This window comes from Xiphias gladius, chromosome 24, assembly GCF_016859285.1.
Source record: "Xiphias gladius isolate SHS-SW01 ecotype Sanya breed wild chromosome 24, ASM1685928v1, whole genome shotgun sequence".
Lineage (NCBI taxonomy): Eukaryota > Metazoa > Chordata > Actinopteri > Istiophoriformes > Xiphiidae > Xiphias > Xiphias gladius.
Genome location: NC_053423.1, coordinates 14,392,964 through 14,407,712, shown reverse-complemented (window position 1 = coordinate 14,407,712; position 14,749 = coordinate 14,392,964). Strand labels below are relative to the sequence as shown.

The window sequence follows — 14,749 nt, the reverse complement described above, 5'->3', positions numbered from 1 at the left end:
GTTGACTCAAATAAATCTTTAATGATTATTTTAAAAACATAAACCAAAATCATTCTATAAATTAAACATCTTTATTTCTAACTATTTTGGCAAATAATGGATCGAATAATGGTCATAGCTGTGACCATTACTGATTAAACCTTGTTGGAAGGGTAAGGGCCACATCACATCTCTAAGGTACAGTTTTCTCCCAAGGACGAGATCCAACTTTCGTCCAGTTATTGTTACAAAACTCACTCGCTCACAGCTTCAGATAGTCTGCCTTGTGAATCAAACACATCTCATCAATAGTGTGCTTTTTTGTTTTTTTTTTTTTTTGTTTTTTTTGTTGAAAAAGTGCCATTAAAGATGTAGCCCCACATCAATGGGGCAACTGTCATCCATATCCAATTGCGTCAGGTTAGCAATAAAGTGAATATTTTGAAATGGAGGACATTAAATGCTTAACTGGATGAGATTGCTTGGGGGAGTGATGAGATATTGGAAATACAGATTAATTCATAACAGCATGCTGGTTTTTACAAACACCAGTGTCAGGAATGTAAACTATAAAAAAGCTGGGTTAATTCTTTGTGTAATACATCTTCAGATCTTTACAGCTCCTCCTGTTGTACCTTCTTTACAGTGGGATGACTTTGTTCTCCTGACTTGTCACATTTAAAAACTGACATTATGTTCTTCACAGTTAGTGAAAACAAGACTGACAGAAATAAGACCCATTTAGGCACTTTTAACATCATTTTGCTACACTTCAGTGCTTGTTGCTGCCAGGAAGACGACACTCAAAAATGCAGAGCGTCTTCACGCACTCGACTTTCAGTGACTTGTTCAGAAAGGCTACTATTGCTTTGTTGAGGCCACTGCACCGATAGATCCTCTTGCAATGGATGGCAGTAAAAGTTGTCTCTACAGTTTCCCCCAAAACAGGCCTCTGAGGTTAGAACCAAGTTATGTGTTAGATGTTCTGGCGTGTCACTGCTCTGGCTGTGATGTGAAATAATCATCTGTCCGGAATACGCTGGGGACCTCTTGACGCTGATGTGGTGCTGGTCTTCTTGGGCTGGCTGGTTTCTGTCAATGAAGAGACCCAAATTCATCTTAATTGTCCAATAGCACAACCTGGAGTGGAATTAGGAACAATCGCTGAGAACAATTTTAAATGTGTTAACTAGGAAAGGGTCTCAGGCGTGATCAGGTCAGTGGTAGAAAAGACAGTTTCGCACCATAGTTCACTGTTTATGTCAATGTTATCACGAAAACATGTATAATTCATAGATACTAACAAAGCAAACTGACGAAACCACAAATACACAAGCACATGTGGGAGATCTCACATTTAAGAAGCCTGGGACACTGCGGAGGATTTTCTTGAACGCGCCCGGTAGTGTTCCTAGTTCTCCTTCTGCCTGCGTGACTTGCTCCTCCATGGCGCTGACATTGGCTCCCACCATCTTTACAAAGGCCTGTAGACACACCAGAATAACATAGAAAAAAGCTGATTCAAAAGATTCTTGGCAATATTATTTTGCACCAGGAACACTGGTTCCTGTTCAAGCGAATTCAAGCAAAACTTGTCTATTGTTCTGTGAAGAGTCAGTGTAAGACAATCTGTAGAGGTTTTAAATTTTATATATTTTTTAAATGGTAGGCAGACAGAGAAGATTGAAGTAGTTACAGTTAATAATAAAACGAATACTAAAAAAATGAACAGAGAAATATAAAATTTCTAAAAAGTTTTGGAAATATTTGTAAATGTAACCGAGAAGGTAATTTACAGGAGGAAAGGAAACATAAAAAATATGACTCTGTATTTCATATCTCTCCAAAAACGTAGGCTTATGATTATTACGCTTATGTCTTGGCTAGTTGCCTTAATTAGCTACTCAGTGTGTGTGAAACATTAGCATTTGAAAACAAGAACATTCTGCACTCCAGGACCAGTGTTTACTTCCCTTATTGATAGAAGAATGTAGGAAGTGGACAGCCCATAAAAATTCACAAGTTCATAATAGCTCTAACACTTTCTCCTCTTGTGAAGAGGATATATTGCATACTTAATTATAAATAAAACACTGCACATAAATCATATTTCCATCACTTTACATCGTATAAGGTTTCATGTTAATTTCATTTCACAATCCTTATTAGTGTAGTTTGCAGTCTGCTTTGGTGTCACGATGCCATTCACTGGATCAAGTGCGCATTACAAAAGCACCACACAAAATATTTTGTATAAAGCAGTATTAACTCCTTCAGTCTAGCAAAGTTGAAACGATCACTTACCTCTAGCTTATCAATTCTTCTGTATATTTGTCTCATTTCATCAGACTTCTGCTGGATTTGAGGTAGGTTTTCATTCACTATCTGGAAGGTGTCATTACGGATCTGGAGACAAAACACGGAAGGATGCAAGAGACAAAGACGCATGTAATTTGATAATCTTAATAATAAAACATAACCTTTCTTATCTTACCATATCCAGCATTCCAACAAACTCATCTACTCTTGTCAGCATTTCTTCCAAGCTCTTCTCCAAGCAGAGGATCTAGAAGAGAAATCATTGAAAAAAAAAAAAAGTAAAATGTTACACACATACAAACCATGTGCAAAGTAAAGCCAATGAATACACACTGAATGAACTGAGCCAGCCGGGGACTTGTGTGACATTTTCTGTTCACTTCCAATTTAGTCTGACACACCACTTTAAGCTGGAATTCAAAAAAATGCCTTTAAATTAATTGTGTCAGCAAGGACCTCGTGGCCACAACACACGGGCCTTTGTCTTCCTACAGAGCCAGCTATCTCACTCAGCTTCATTATAAATCGCCTGGTATCATGCATATCCAGTTAATGTCAACTCAGGATTAACAGCTAGCTGGTCAGTTGGCCATCATAAGTAAAGCTTAAAAAAAATATAGTCAGTACCTACAAATATATACAACCGCCTCATTAAGGGCTTAGAATTGGGAGCCATAAAGCATAAGTTTGGACGTAAGTCACATGGCTTGGATTTGAATCAGTTTTGGGACATAAATCTGGTGGGCCTTTTTTAACCTTAATAACAATTACTTGTGACTTCACTTGGACTTGAGCCTTCTGACTTGGAATTAATGACAAAGACAGGAAATCACTTAAAACAGTGCGCAGCAAACTTTTCATTTTCCAGACAATGGATATACTTTGAATCAATCTGATCAGACCAAATCACACTGCATTAACAGAAAGGAAAGATGATATCTCAAATGATCACACAGAAATGTAGCGACTACCTTGGTCATCCAAAAATGGAAGGAAACATGCAAAACATCCGGCTTAAGGCACCATTTATAAAGGGTTTATAGCTGTAATTATGGCCTTTATCAATGGTTAATATATCATTTAATTCAAACCATTAATTCAAACAACTTTAGGGTTGCCAGGTTACGGAAAAGCCACCTCTAGCACGACACATTACTTGCGTTTCAAGTTAGCTCTTTAATTCAAGAGCCCTGTTTAAATCAAATGTCTAGTTATTCTGTAATAATGCTGTTAAAAATGTTGGTAAATTATAAAGAAAGTACTTAAGGTTTCACACTTCATAATTAGTCATTAAGTTTGCAGTTCAAAATATTAGTTTGGCATTCATACAAGTCCTTTGGGTTTCTCAGCCATTAGCAAATGTTAGTCAGCCACCCCCACTTATAAATGTTAATAAATCACGGGTTCTCCAATCCATCAGGACTGCAGTTGTGAACGTTAATGAGTAGTTTATAAATGGATTTTGGTCCAAATGTCCTGAAGCCCCCTTTCCAGAGGGAGATCTCACTAATGAATTAAAGAGTTAAAAAGACAAACAAGTGTCGTGCTGGAGGAGGATTTTCAACAATCTGGCAACCTGCAACTGTTCTTATTAATGGCTTACAGCTGTTCTATAAAAGGAAATGACTTATTAACCGTTGATAAATTAATTCATTAATGCTTATAACCCCTTTAAAAACGGTTCATCCTCAGAAAGTAGTACCACAAAGGGCTAACGTTAACTTAGTTAGTCGGTACAGTGCTTTACATGACCTGGTGGCTGGCTCTCTCGTGTAAAAGTCAACGGCGCAAACCTCTTCTCCAGCTGTGGCCCTGATGTAGGAGGAGTAGCTGAGGGCGGTGTGTCTCAGGACCTCGTCGTCCTGCTCCGGGTCGTGCTGGTCGGTCGTCCCGGGCTCCGCCGCTTCGTGGAGGCTCGGGCTTTGAGGGTTAACGTTAGCTGCCGCGCCAAAGCTGGGGCTCTGCGACACGGTGCCGCTGCTCAGGATTTCGCTCACCATGGACAGACTGCTCGCACTTTGGGAGACGATGCCGCTGTCTCTGCTTATCTCAGCGCTGGACTCCTCCAGGGGAGACAAAAGGCCCACCCTGTCAATCTGATGATGGTCCATATCGCCCCTCTGTCTCTGAACCACTGCCGTGTTTTGCCTCGTCAACTGACTGGCTAGATCACGTGTGTTGTGCAGCCGATGGTGGCTCGTAAGAGTCAAACAAGTGTACAGCACAATTACGCGTTGAACACTGTTGTTTACTGACTTCATTTATACGGGTACCGAACAAGTACATTAAAGTCTATAGTGGGCTAAAAGTAAAAGGACATATTTCGAGACCCTGAGCAAACCTAAACCCGGAAAGGTAACCACAAACACTGAAAAATGAATTAAAGCAAAGCCATGTAGTGAATGGAATTTGACTGGAATGTGGGTTTCAAAAGAGATGTCAAACCAGTATCTGTAAACAAATGACGTTTGAAACAGGAGAGGCACAACTTTATGGTGATGTGTCTGATAGTTTGGAATAAATTAATTTAAATCATGATAAAAAAAAAAAAAAGAAAGAAAGAAGGTATTTTTACTCGTTCAACCAAAAGGCATTAATGACTCGTCATGCGAAATGATTGTCCCTTGAATTATGAAATGCAATCGTGAATATGTTGTGACACGGATGTTCACTGCCCGTGTTGCGCATTTCGTGACATACTATGTCACTGCAATGTCGGCCAGTAGATGGCAGCCAGGATTACTGCATGGCAGTGGACTCTGGTGATCTGCACAGGCCTGACGCAGAGGCACGAACTATGACACTGGGGGGGTTACGACGCCGTTCAACTTTCAAAATATCTGCTACGATGCATTAGCTGTCAAATCAGTTCATTTGGAGTGAAGATGCAGCGATGAAATCCCCTCAATTTAAAATATACATTTGAACATGGGTGGCATTAAGTGGTTGGGTTTGCCCGAGTATTTTTTTCCACTCCAAAATTTCTTATTTTAGATGCAGTTTATATTAATTTAGTATCTATCAGTGCTTTGCCTTAATCAGTCTACACTTGAATCCCTGAACTGCCAGATGAGCATCACTGAGCTACATTTTTTTTTTTTTTTTTTAAATTCACATGCAGGTTGCCACGTGATTGAGAGTCAGTGGTATGTCGCTGATAGCATTGATTGTGTGACCATTAGGATTTTGGGTCTCTCAGTAAGTCCACAATCCGCTGCTTGGCGATGCAGACTACAACCAAAGCAGGCCAGCTGGTTGTCAATGATCTATTAGCTGTTTGAGCAGTGTGCCATGCTGAGTAAACAGCAAAAAAAAACAAAAAAAAAAACGTTCATTGGCAGAGAGTTGAGAGGGCGTTTCTTACCGCTGGAGGGCCTCTGACCCAGGACAAAGCTGCATTCCTGCTGCATGTCCAGGTCAGATATGTTGGCTATATCCAACAGCAAGAGGATGATAAAGACTGACTGTATCTGAAAAAGGGAAATTCAGCCTTCAAATACCATGTCTTCATTTAGTGTTCAAACTTGACTCTTGTGTCTTACCCACTTCCGCTCAACCTGATTATTGCCTGCAACAGGCATGGGCTTGTTGCATTAAGCTGCAGATTTGCATGTCTAGGGTGACAATGAAAATGCTCTACACCGCTCTTAAGTGTTCTTCATCTCTGAATGATCATATTGTAAGTAAACAGTGTGGTTTTACCTAGTGAAATATCTTCACGGTTTTGCTTTAGCTGCCAAATGGTTACAGCACAACCAGTAATTTTCAGAAAAACCTAAGTCACATCCCTTATGACATGTTTTATGGTTATGCATTCCCAGTCTCCAGATTGTGCTGTTGGTGAAGAAATGGGATGACAAACCAACTAGTCATAGCACTTTGGTAGCCAATAAGTTGTTCTATCTCCAGAATTAAACTCTATTATCTATATCCTTACAAGTTTAATAGTTATGGCTACTAAAATGAGAGCAGAACAGGCAAAACACAGACAAAATTATACAAATAAGGAATGGATGGCTTTTAAATAACACAGTACAATCCAATAAATGCTGAACCAAAACATCACATTTCTAGTTTGCAAAATTGTGAGACAGAATAATTTATTGGAACAGGTACAAGGTTTTGACCACAATCATCAATGCATAAAAGAACTATTAATAAAAATCATACTCTACACAGCATTTATCAGAATATAAGAAATATAGATTTACTCTTTAAAAACATCCATAAGTAACCCCAAGTTGGTCCCAGTAATAAGAATGAAAGGATCATGATTAAAAGTGGTCACTAACAGAAGATATCAGGCTGTAGGCACATTCAGAACTCTAGGATACAGTGGACTCACCTAAAAACAGTTATTTGTTCTGATGCCTTTTACATACATACTTACATACATACACATACATACATACATACATACAAACAAATCTTTTCATGTAAGACAAAAACAACTTTAAAAGTACAAGAAATATATACACAATACATTTTCCTTGTTTCCTGGCTTGCATCTTCCTATTATCAATTATCCCGTAAAAACAAACGGAAGTTACAAAATTAGTATCCGACAAAACCCACTTGTGTTCATATTTATCTGGCCTGGTGTTCCAGTTTAAGTCTCTGAGCAGTTTGGGATGTTTATGTCTCTGTGTGTGTGTTTATAAGTATTATAGGGTAATGACGGTGCCATCCTCCTCCACCCCTCCCCTGGGCAGTGCGAGACTGTGTCGTGGGTCCGTTTTCAGAGAGCTGAGGATTTTGTGCAGGCTGCCGTTGCTGTGGCGGAGGGCAGGGTTGCTACTGTGATGCGGAGGCTGTACGTGGTGGTGACTGTGCTGGGATTGTTGTTGCAGGTTGTGCTGAAGGTTCAGGTCTCTGTGGAGCTGGTAGCTGAGGCTGCTATGTTGGTGGTGGTGGTGGTGGTGGTGGTGGTGGGACCCTCCGTTGAGGCTCGGCTGGGAGTGGAAGGAGGCAGTGGAGACTACTGATGAAGGACGTGTGGGAGGGCTGGGGGGTGCTGCTGGGCCTGAAACTACTGTTGGTGTCTGCTGGTGTGTGCGAGACACACTGGACGCCAGGGAAGCATTGGACCTCTGAGACGGCCGCTTAAGGCTGCTCTCAATGACGATATCTGCCTCTTCGTCACTCTCCAGGTCGTCTTGGTACCCATGTGCTCCAGAGGACGTGACTCCCATTGATGCTACTGACAAACTTGGGTAGCCAGTCGATCCGCTGCTATCAGACGACTGGCCTGAGCTGCCGGAGATCCTGCTGCTTCGGACCACATTATTGCGCTGGTTCACCGGCTTGACCGTCACAATCAGGTTGTGGCTGTTGGCGATCATCATATCCGTTACCTGATCCAAGGACTTTCCAGTCACTTCAATGCCGTTCACCTCCAGCACCTCATCATTGACTGCCAGCAGCCCGGTGCTTTCCGCCAACCCTCCAGGCACCAGGCGGGATATGAAGATGCCGGGGACTTTCTCCAGCCCATGTGGTGTCACTCGTACGCTGGTTCCGTCTCGGATGTAAAAACCCAAGGGTTTGTCTGAGCCGTGACGATACAGTCGGACACGGCGGTGAGATTCAGGTAGGATGTCCACATCAATGATGGAGGAGACAGGCCGAAAGTCCTGGGGCATGCCAATGCGGATGTGTGGCCGCTTGCGGTTGACATCGTTGTTGCGCAGCGCCACCACTGCCTTCTTCTTGCGTGTTATTGTGTTGGTGCCGAAGTTAGCATAGTCAACCTCTTCTGCAAAGTAATAAAAGGAGACAGAGAGACAGAAGGAGTTAACCATGACTGCTCAGGTTTCATCATCATTAATGTGCAAAACAGGTTGAAAACTGTTATGTTTCTTTTGTCCCCAAATGTCAGAGGCAACAACAAGAGAGGAAAAACTTCTTATACCTAAAAGGTATAAAAAGATTGAGAGACTAACATATGGAAAGTTTCCATTCTAGAACTATAAAACCTGTACACATGAACACTTCATTATTTGCCCACATCTTTAAATCAAACCACCTGCCCTACAAACTCAAGATCCTTTGTTCAAACTATGCACAGATGTGCTTGAAAAGAATTTTCCTGCAAGAGACCTACTAATCATTTATACAGATTTCATTCCACATGTGACATTAACACAGTTTTTATTACTGAAGCCATTAACAAGAACTGAGTGCTCGTTGGTTTAGTCCTTAACGGATTCCCTTTTAGAATGAATGAGTCCACCTATATATGAAAAATGACATGTGAACATGTCAACTATATTCAAATACTGCCGAACATGCACACCCTCTGAGTGCGTGCATGTTCAGATTAAATGCTGAGTGTGCAGAGCATTCCTGCCTGTGCTGAAAGAGGTGACCCACCCTTCTGCTACCAGGCAGCAGCTGTAGGGATTCCCAGTGTGCATTTCTGCACTCAGATACTCAGGCACACACATGCATTATCCGCAGTACAAACACGGAAATCAAAAGATTCAAAAATACAAATTTCACTCTCAGTTACGCTACAAGAAAAGTCTTCAGTGCTCCACTAGCTTAACCAGAGAGTGAACTCAAAAGGAAGACAAGACAATGCATTGTGGAAAGAATGAGCTGTGAGGGAAGATCCGTGTGGTTATCTTGGTTTAAGCATGAGGTTTTCAACCAGAGATTTAGAGCAATCGATGAAACAACGAAAACATTCATGGAGGACTAGATCATCTTCGCAATAAGAGAAGGACTTCTTCAGAACAACATATCCGCTGCCAAACATGCTCATGCACTTACTTAGATAAAATAAAAGTGGGGCGGATCGAGGCTTAGTAAAAGTGGAATGAAAAGTGTCACACTAATGGGAAAAAATGACCAAATGCGGTGATAGCGTTGTGGTTCTGGCAAAGAAACAGAGTGAGATATTCGTGCTCCTTGATAAAAAAATAACTTGATAGTTCTCTAATCTTCCCTTCTCCGGCAGACAGGAAATCTGGACACAGCAAAGCCTGATGTGACGGGAAGTGAGGGTCCCCAGGCGGCAGCATCAGCTCCTGCACTTCCATGGCAATAACGATGAGTCATCTTTGCCCTACTGTGTGGGACACCTGCTATATAAAATTATTCTGTGAGTGGGGAGGTGCGTGTTTATGGGTGGGCACATTGTAATTTCTGGTCCTGTCTTCAAAGAACACTTTGGAAGAAGAGAACACTGAGAAAAATATTTAGTCTCTGAGCAGAGCCAGCTGGCCAGTCGTCCCTCCAGCCTCAGAGGAGTGCGGACGTCTGCCATAGACCACAGAATATATTAATGAGTGCTGACTCATTAATATACGTCGTCTTCCTCCACCACCTCCTCTTGCTATCCCTGAGCAGAATGTTGACTAAGCAGGAGCATGTTTTATTATAGCTTTAGAGACGAAATGTATTGAATATGGAGGTTCCAGGGGAAATTGTCAGAATTTTGGTACGTGCTCAAAATCCTGGTTCGAGTCCTGTGAGGTGAAAAGAAGCAGCTTGTGAGGGTCGGCAGTGACACCGACCGTAGAGCACATGGGGACCTGGCAATTATTAAACCTAGGGAAATGAGCAACATGACCGAAAATAAGAATGATATATGAGTGTTAGTGAAATAGTAGATTGACGTCTCTTGGCACAGCATGAAATAATATTGTCAAGTGCTCACAGACTCAAGCCAAACTGCTGTGCCAAAAGCAAGTAATACCTGGAGAAGAAATAGCCTGGATAATGCCTCTTATCAGTTTTTACTGCTTTAAAATCAATTTCTTTTGCAAAAGCATCTGAGTATCATCAAACTTATAGTGCATGGTATTCATAGTTTTCTATGCATGTTGTGGCAGAAGCTGATTTGATTGAATCCAGACAAGACATTTGCTGCAGCCCTGGAATTTCAGCCACAAGTGCAAATCTCCCCGATAGGAACCATATTGGAGGGGATCGCAACAAAGTCTCATTACAGGTCTATGGTGTGTCACCCTCCTCCTTCCACACCCTCACCTCAGTCTGAAACTAATGGCACACCACACAGCCCACCACATCACCAGTGTATTGCGTGGGACAGATGATCTTTCAGTCAGAAATCCTATGTGTACAACTATAATTATGCTTTCTGTGTGTAATGTCTCACAGCTGTTCTGCAGAATCCCATAAGAAGCCCACGTTGGTGTAATTTGTTTAAAGAAAGCTACAAATAGCTACAAAAGATGGGGTGTGTTTGATATATCCTGGAGCAATGGCTGAAGGGGAGGCAAGAGTGAAGTAAAGCTGAGCAATTGGTTAAATATGGATACATATTTGTTAAAAGCTCACCAGGAAAACTACATTTTAAAAGAGTCTATATGTAAATTCTGCCTCAGTGGTGTTCAGAAATGTAATTAAAAATGATAAAAAATTAAAATACACATTCTCTTTGTCTTTCTAAAAGCAGAGTCAGTATCATGCAGATATTGACTTTGTAAGGACAGCTGTTTACCACACTAAAAAGTCAATTGAAGTCTTGTGTTCTTATCTATATAATTACCAAAAATCAGGCAATGTCACATAGTTTGTGGAAGACTGTGAGTGCGGAAAGTAAAGAAGAATGCATTCAAACAATGAAAACAGCTGCAGGTGGAGCAGGTTCACTCTGAATTGCCACACACATTCAGAAAACCCTGAAGTCATTTCATGTTTCAAGAAATACTACAAATAACTTAAAGTGCTTTAGAGCTAAACAATTAGTGAATTCAATGAAAAGTCAATTGAGAGAAAATTAATGGGCAACTATTTTGGTAAGTGATCAGTCCTATTTCAAATCAAAAATGCAAAACATTCACTTCCTCCAAATGTGAGAAATTGTTGCTTTTCTTTGTCTTCGATAGTAGTTCATTAAATATCTTAGGGTTTTGGACTGGTGGTTGTAAAAAAAAAACAAAAAAACAAGCAACCTCAAGAAGTCACCTTGGGCTCTGGGAAATTGTGATTAGCATTTTTCACCCAACTAATAATCAGTTAAATCAAGAAAATAATCTGTAGCTGAATTGATGATAAAAATAGTTGTTAGTTGTGGCCGTTACATGCACTATGTCTTCCATAACAAGAGTGGCCTAAGCTTCTGTATATTCCCCTGGTAAGTAAAGCTGTATTTGGAGATGCCAAACAAATTAAATTGTGGAGTCACAGAACCAGACTGTGGCAACGAAAACCTCTCTATGTCTGTCTGCAGGGCCGTTGTATTATATTCCTGACCAGCGCATTCAACCTGAAAAGGGTTTTTCCATTGCAAAGTTACACATTATGTTCTCTGTTACTGATGTGCATCAAGAAAAAAAAAAAAAAAAAAAACCCTGCTGAAAATACTCCATAATAAAAATTGTGTGTATGTTTCCTGGTAAACTTGCACGTGCTTCTGTAAGACCTACTGTCAGCCTTTAGCTATATGTGACTGCAGTCCAAGAAAATTACTCTATTCTTTAACCTGCAGATGAAACCAATCCAATCTCATAAAGGTCACCAATTACTTCAGAGAAACTAAGTAAGAATGAACTATCAGGTGTCAAAGCTTTCTAGACCTAACTCAGCCCTACAAAGTTTGGGACACAGACACACACACAGACGGACACACACACACAGACAGACGGACACACACACACAGACACACGGATGGACGGACTGTGGCGCAGAGCTAGACTAAGTGAGCATGTTCCAGCCGATCACACATAGGTTATCGTAACAAGTCCTGACAACCCTAATCCCTGCTACACTGAAGCATGATGGGTAAGCCAATGTGAACCCCCTGATCAAAGCCTGTCGGGTCACTGCCAGGCATCTGCAGGCTCAACAACACCTCAGGAACAAAGCTTATTAGAAAAACTTGGTGTTTCAATTAGCTGTTACTCAATATTTCCAAAATATTATTTACTATCTAATGTAATTTACCAGTCAGAGTATAGAACATAAAATGACAGTTTAGGTGACACACAATCTAGGAACACTTAATGGTATAGCGTGTGAATGCACACACCAGCTGTTTGCATTTACCCTAAACCTCAGTTTGTTCTAAACTTAAGGTCAGGGAATTCCACTAAAAATCCAGTTAATAGCGAGGCTAAATGCTGACAGAGATGGAAAAAACATTCATTCACTTAAATAACATTAAACATCTGTGGTGAAGAGTATCAGTGAGGGTAATTTGAGAGTTCTGACGCAGCTTGGTGGATAAGAAAAGGAGGTCAGAAACTGACAGTGGGATTTCAGTTCTCCAGCCTTGGGAATCTCAATGCCGTCTTGCAATGCTGGCATCAAATAATCATTGAAATGTGTGTTATTTAGGAATACTCAAGCTGAACTTAAGCCAAAACCCAATGATACCAGAAAACACCACCTAATGTGGCTCCAATCCATAACCCATGGCAGGTCTGGGGAAAGAGGTCAGAGGTGAAAAGACGGCGTTCTGGGTGACTTCTACATTCTAGTCTCGGTTGAAGTGTGTGTCTGTGTGTGTGTGTCTGTGTGCGTGCATGACATTCGAGGAATGTGGGGGTAAATGTGGTTAGAGATATCTCCCAACAGGTTGAAGACATGCATACATTCAAAAGACAGGCACGGGCTGCTTTGAACCAAAGCAACTGGCTAATTTAAGCCTGCCAGGATACTGTTTAAGTAACGCAATCCATCACTGGCGTATTGCTAATCTTCTTTATAGCCTTACTAAGTGCTAACTTTAACGAAAACTGAGATCTACCGGACAATCATAATTAAATTAGTTAGGAAACATAATATGCAGAGTTTTCGTGTGATACTGGTGCGTTTGGGAGGAGAAAACTGGTCTCTATGCGATTCTCGGTTGTAGTTGAAAACCCCATGCTGGTTTTAAGCTTGCAAAGCAAAGGAAAAGTGGAAAAATCTTTGTTCCACTGAAGCCCACCTCTAGTTAACCAAAGCTGTAAAAAGAAGGCCCTTAAAAGTCCCACTGCTTTCCACCATCTCCCTTAAAAAGACAGGAATCTAAAGGGTTTTATGATCAGCCATTAAGGCCTCTGCACACTTGTTCCTGGCAGGTCCTCTTACATTCACTACTGACTCGACACAACTGTAAACACAGACTCAAAAGATGATGGAAATGAACCAAAACAAAAAAACACTTCCATTTTGACACAGTGTTTCAAATCCTTTTTATGCTTTATTTTACGCATGATGCACTGTGCGTAATACACAAATAGTACCAGAATATTTATCAAAAGGGAATCTATATAATGTGTATGTGTGCGCCACTGTGTGAGCATTGATGTGAAAAGGTGGGCTGTTATTAACAAACACAAACATTAGCTCCTGGCCTTACATGCTACACAACAGCCTCAACATGACTGGTATTGACTAGTAAGTGGCACCATAATAACAACACAGACGTTCAGACTAATGATGTTTGAAGAGGTGTTTGGGGCCAGCTTCATGTGTGATATTTCACACGGGGCTTTCTGAAAGTTGGCACACTATGCTAAGTATTTTTGGTATACCTGTGTTGGCAGAGGGAACATCACGAGGAGAAACACAACTAGCTGCTGGAGCTAAAGCCAGAATTTACTATACGTTTTCATGATTTGCCAGTTGTATCTTTAGTACTAGCATATGCCTGCACGTCACTGCACATGAACATGCTAATGTATATGAATGGAAATCATTGTGCTTAGTGGCCAGTAAAAGGGGGAACATACTGCATCTGTCTTTATAAATAGCTCCAATCCTTAACTTTGATTGGCTGAGTCACTGTCAAAGCAGCTGTTATAAATATTAAAAAGGAAAACTTACTGTAAAATGTAACTACAACCACATGACAATTAGCTTTTAAAAGTGCTAACTAAAAAAAAGTATACTAGTTTATTTCATTACCATTTGAGAGCTATATTGTTAAGAAAAGGGCTGATGTTTAATTATTACTGATTTTTTTAACATAACTTCATCAGTGCAAAGCCTGTTTATTATGTGCATGTCAGACTTGGGGTAGAGGCGACAACATCGGCACCCTGCTAACAGCTTTAGTGGTGGCCCCTCAGGGGTGTGACCCCACTGGTAAGGATTTTTTTACCCAGTGATATGACCTCAGACACTAGCAGCCCAGCTGAGGAACTTTTACGAACACACAATCCTTTCAGACGGCTTCACAGAAGCAATAACTATTGTGGTGACACCGGAACATGCAAAGAACTCTACAGTATAGTTGGGTATTGTGCATAGCATCTTGACCATGCAGCATCTTGACCACAGCTCAGCATATCGTCACTGTCCAGTGAGAACTGTACACCTCAAAATTTGTGATTTTTAATATTTCAGATAAACTTAAGGGAAACTTAAGTGGCTGCTAGCCACTTAGCTAAGCATACTGACTGGTCAGACATGAAAATGCTGTAAATCCTCTTGTCTGACTCTTGGCTACAAAGCACGTATTTCCCAAAATGTTGAACTATTTCTTTAAGTA

The 14,749-nt window shown here is 40.9% G+C and overlaps 2 protein-coding genes across 2 annotated transcripts in view; both read right to left on the bottom strand.

Annotated features, from left to right (window-relative positions):
• Window position 1: 1 nt before the first annotated feature.
• bloc1s4 (biogenesis of lysosomal organelles complex-1, subunit 4, cappuccino) lies at window positions 2–4,514 on the bottom strand. The gene is made up of 5 exons (XM_040120919.1): window positions 4,092–4,514; window positions 2,474–2,545; window positions 2,284–2,385; window positions 1,335–1,463; window positions 2–1,071 (listed from the first exon to the last, which is right to left on the bottom strand). The coding sequence occupies exons 1-5, from the start codon at window positions 4,407–4,409 to the stop codon at window positions 973–975; spliced, it is 720 nt and encodes a 239-aa protein (XP_039976853.1). The 5' UTR covers window positions 4,410–4,514; the 3' UTR covers window positions 2–972.
• A 1,736-nt stretch (window positions 4,515–6,250) lies between these two features.
• Window positions 6,251–14,749, bottom strand: part of pard6gb (par-6 family cell polarity regulator gamma b) — a 33,540-nt gene continuing 25,041 nt past the window's right edge. The window contains exon 3 of the mRNA XM_040122501.1: window positions 6,251–8,053. Coding sequence (XP_039978435.1) covers window positions 6,963–8,053 — 1,091 coding nt within the window. The 3' untranslated portion in view covers window positions 6,251–6,962. The remainder of the gene's footprint in view (window positions 8,054–14,749) is intronic.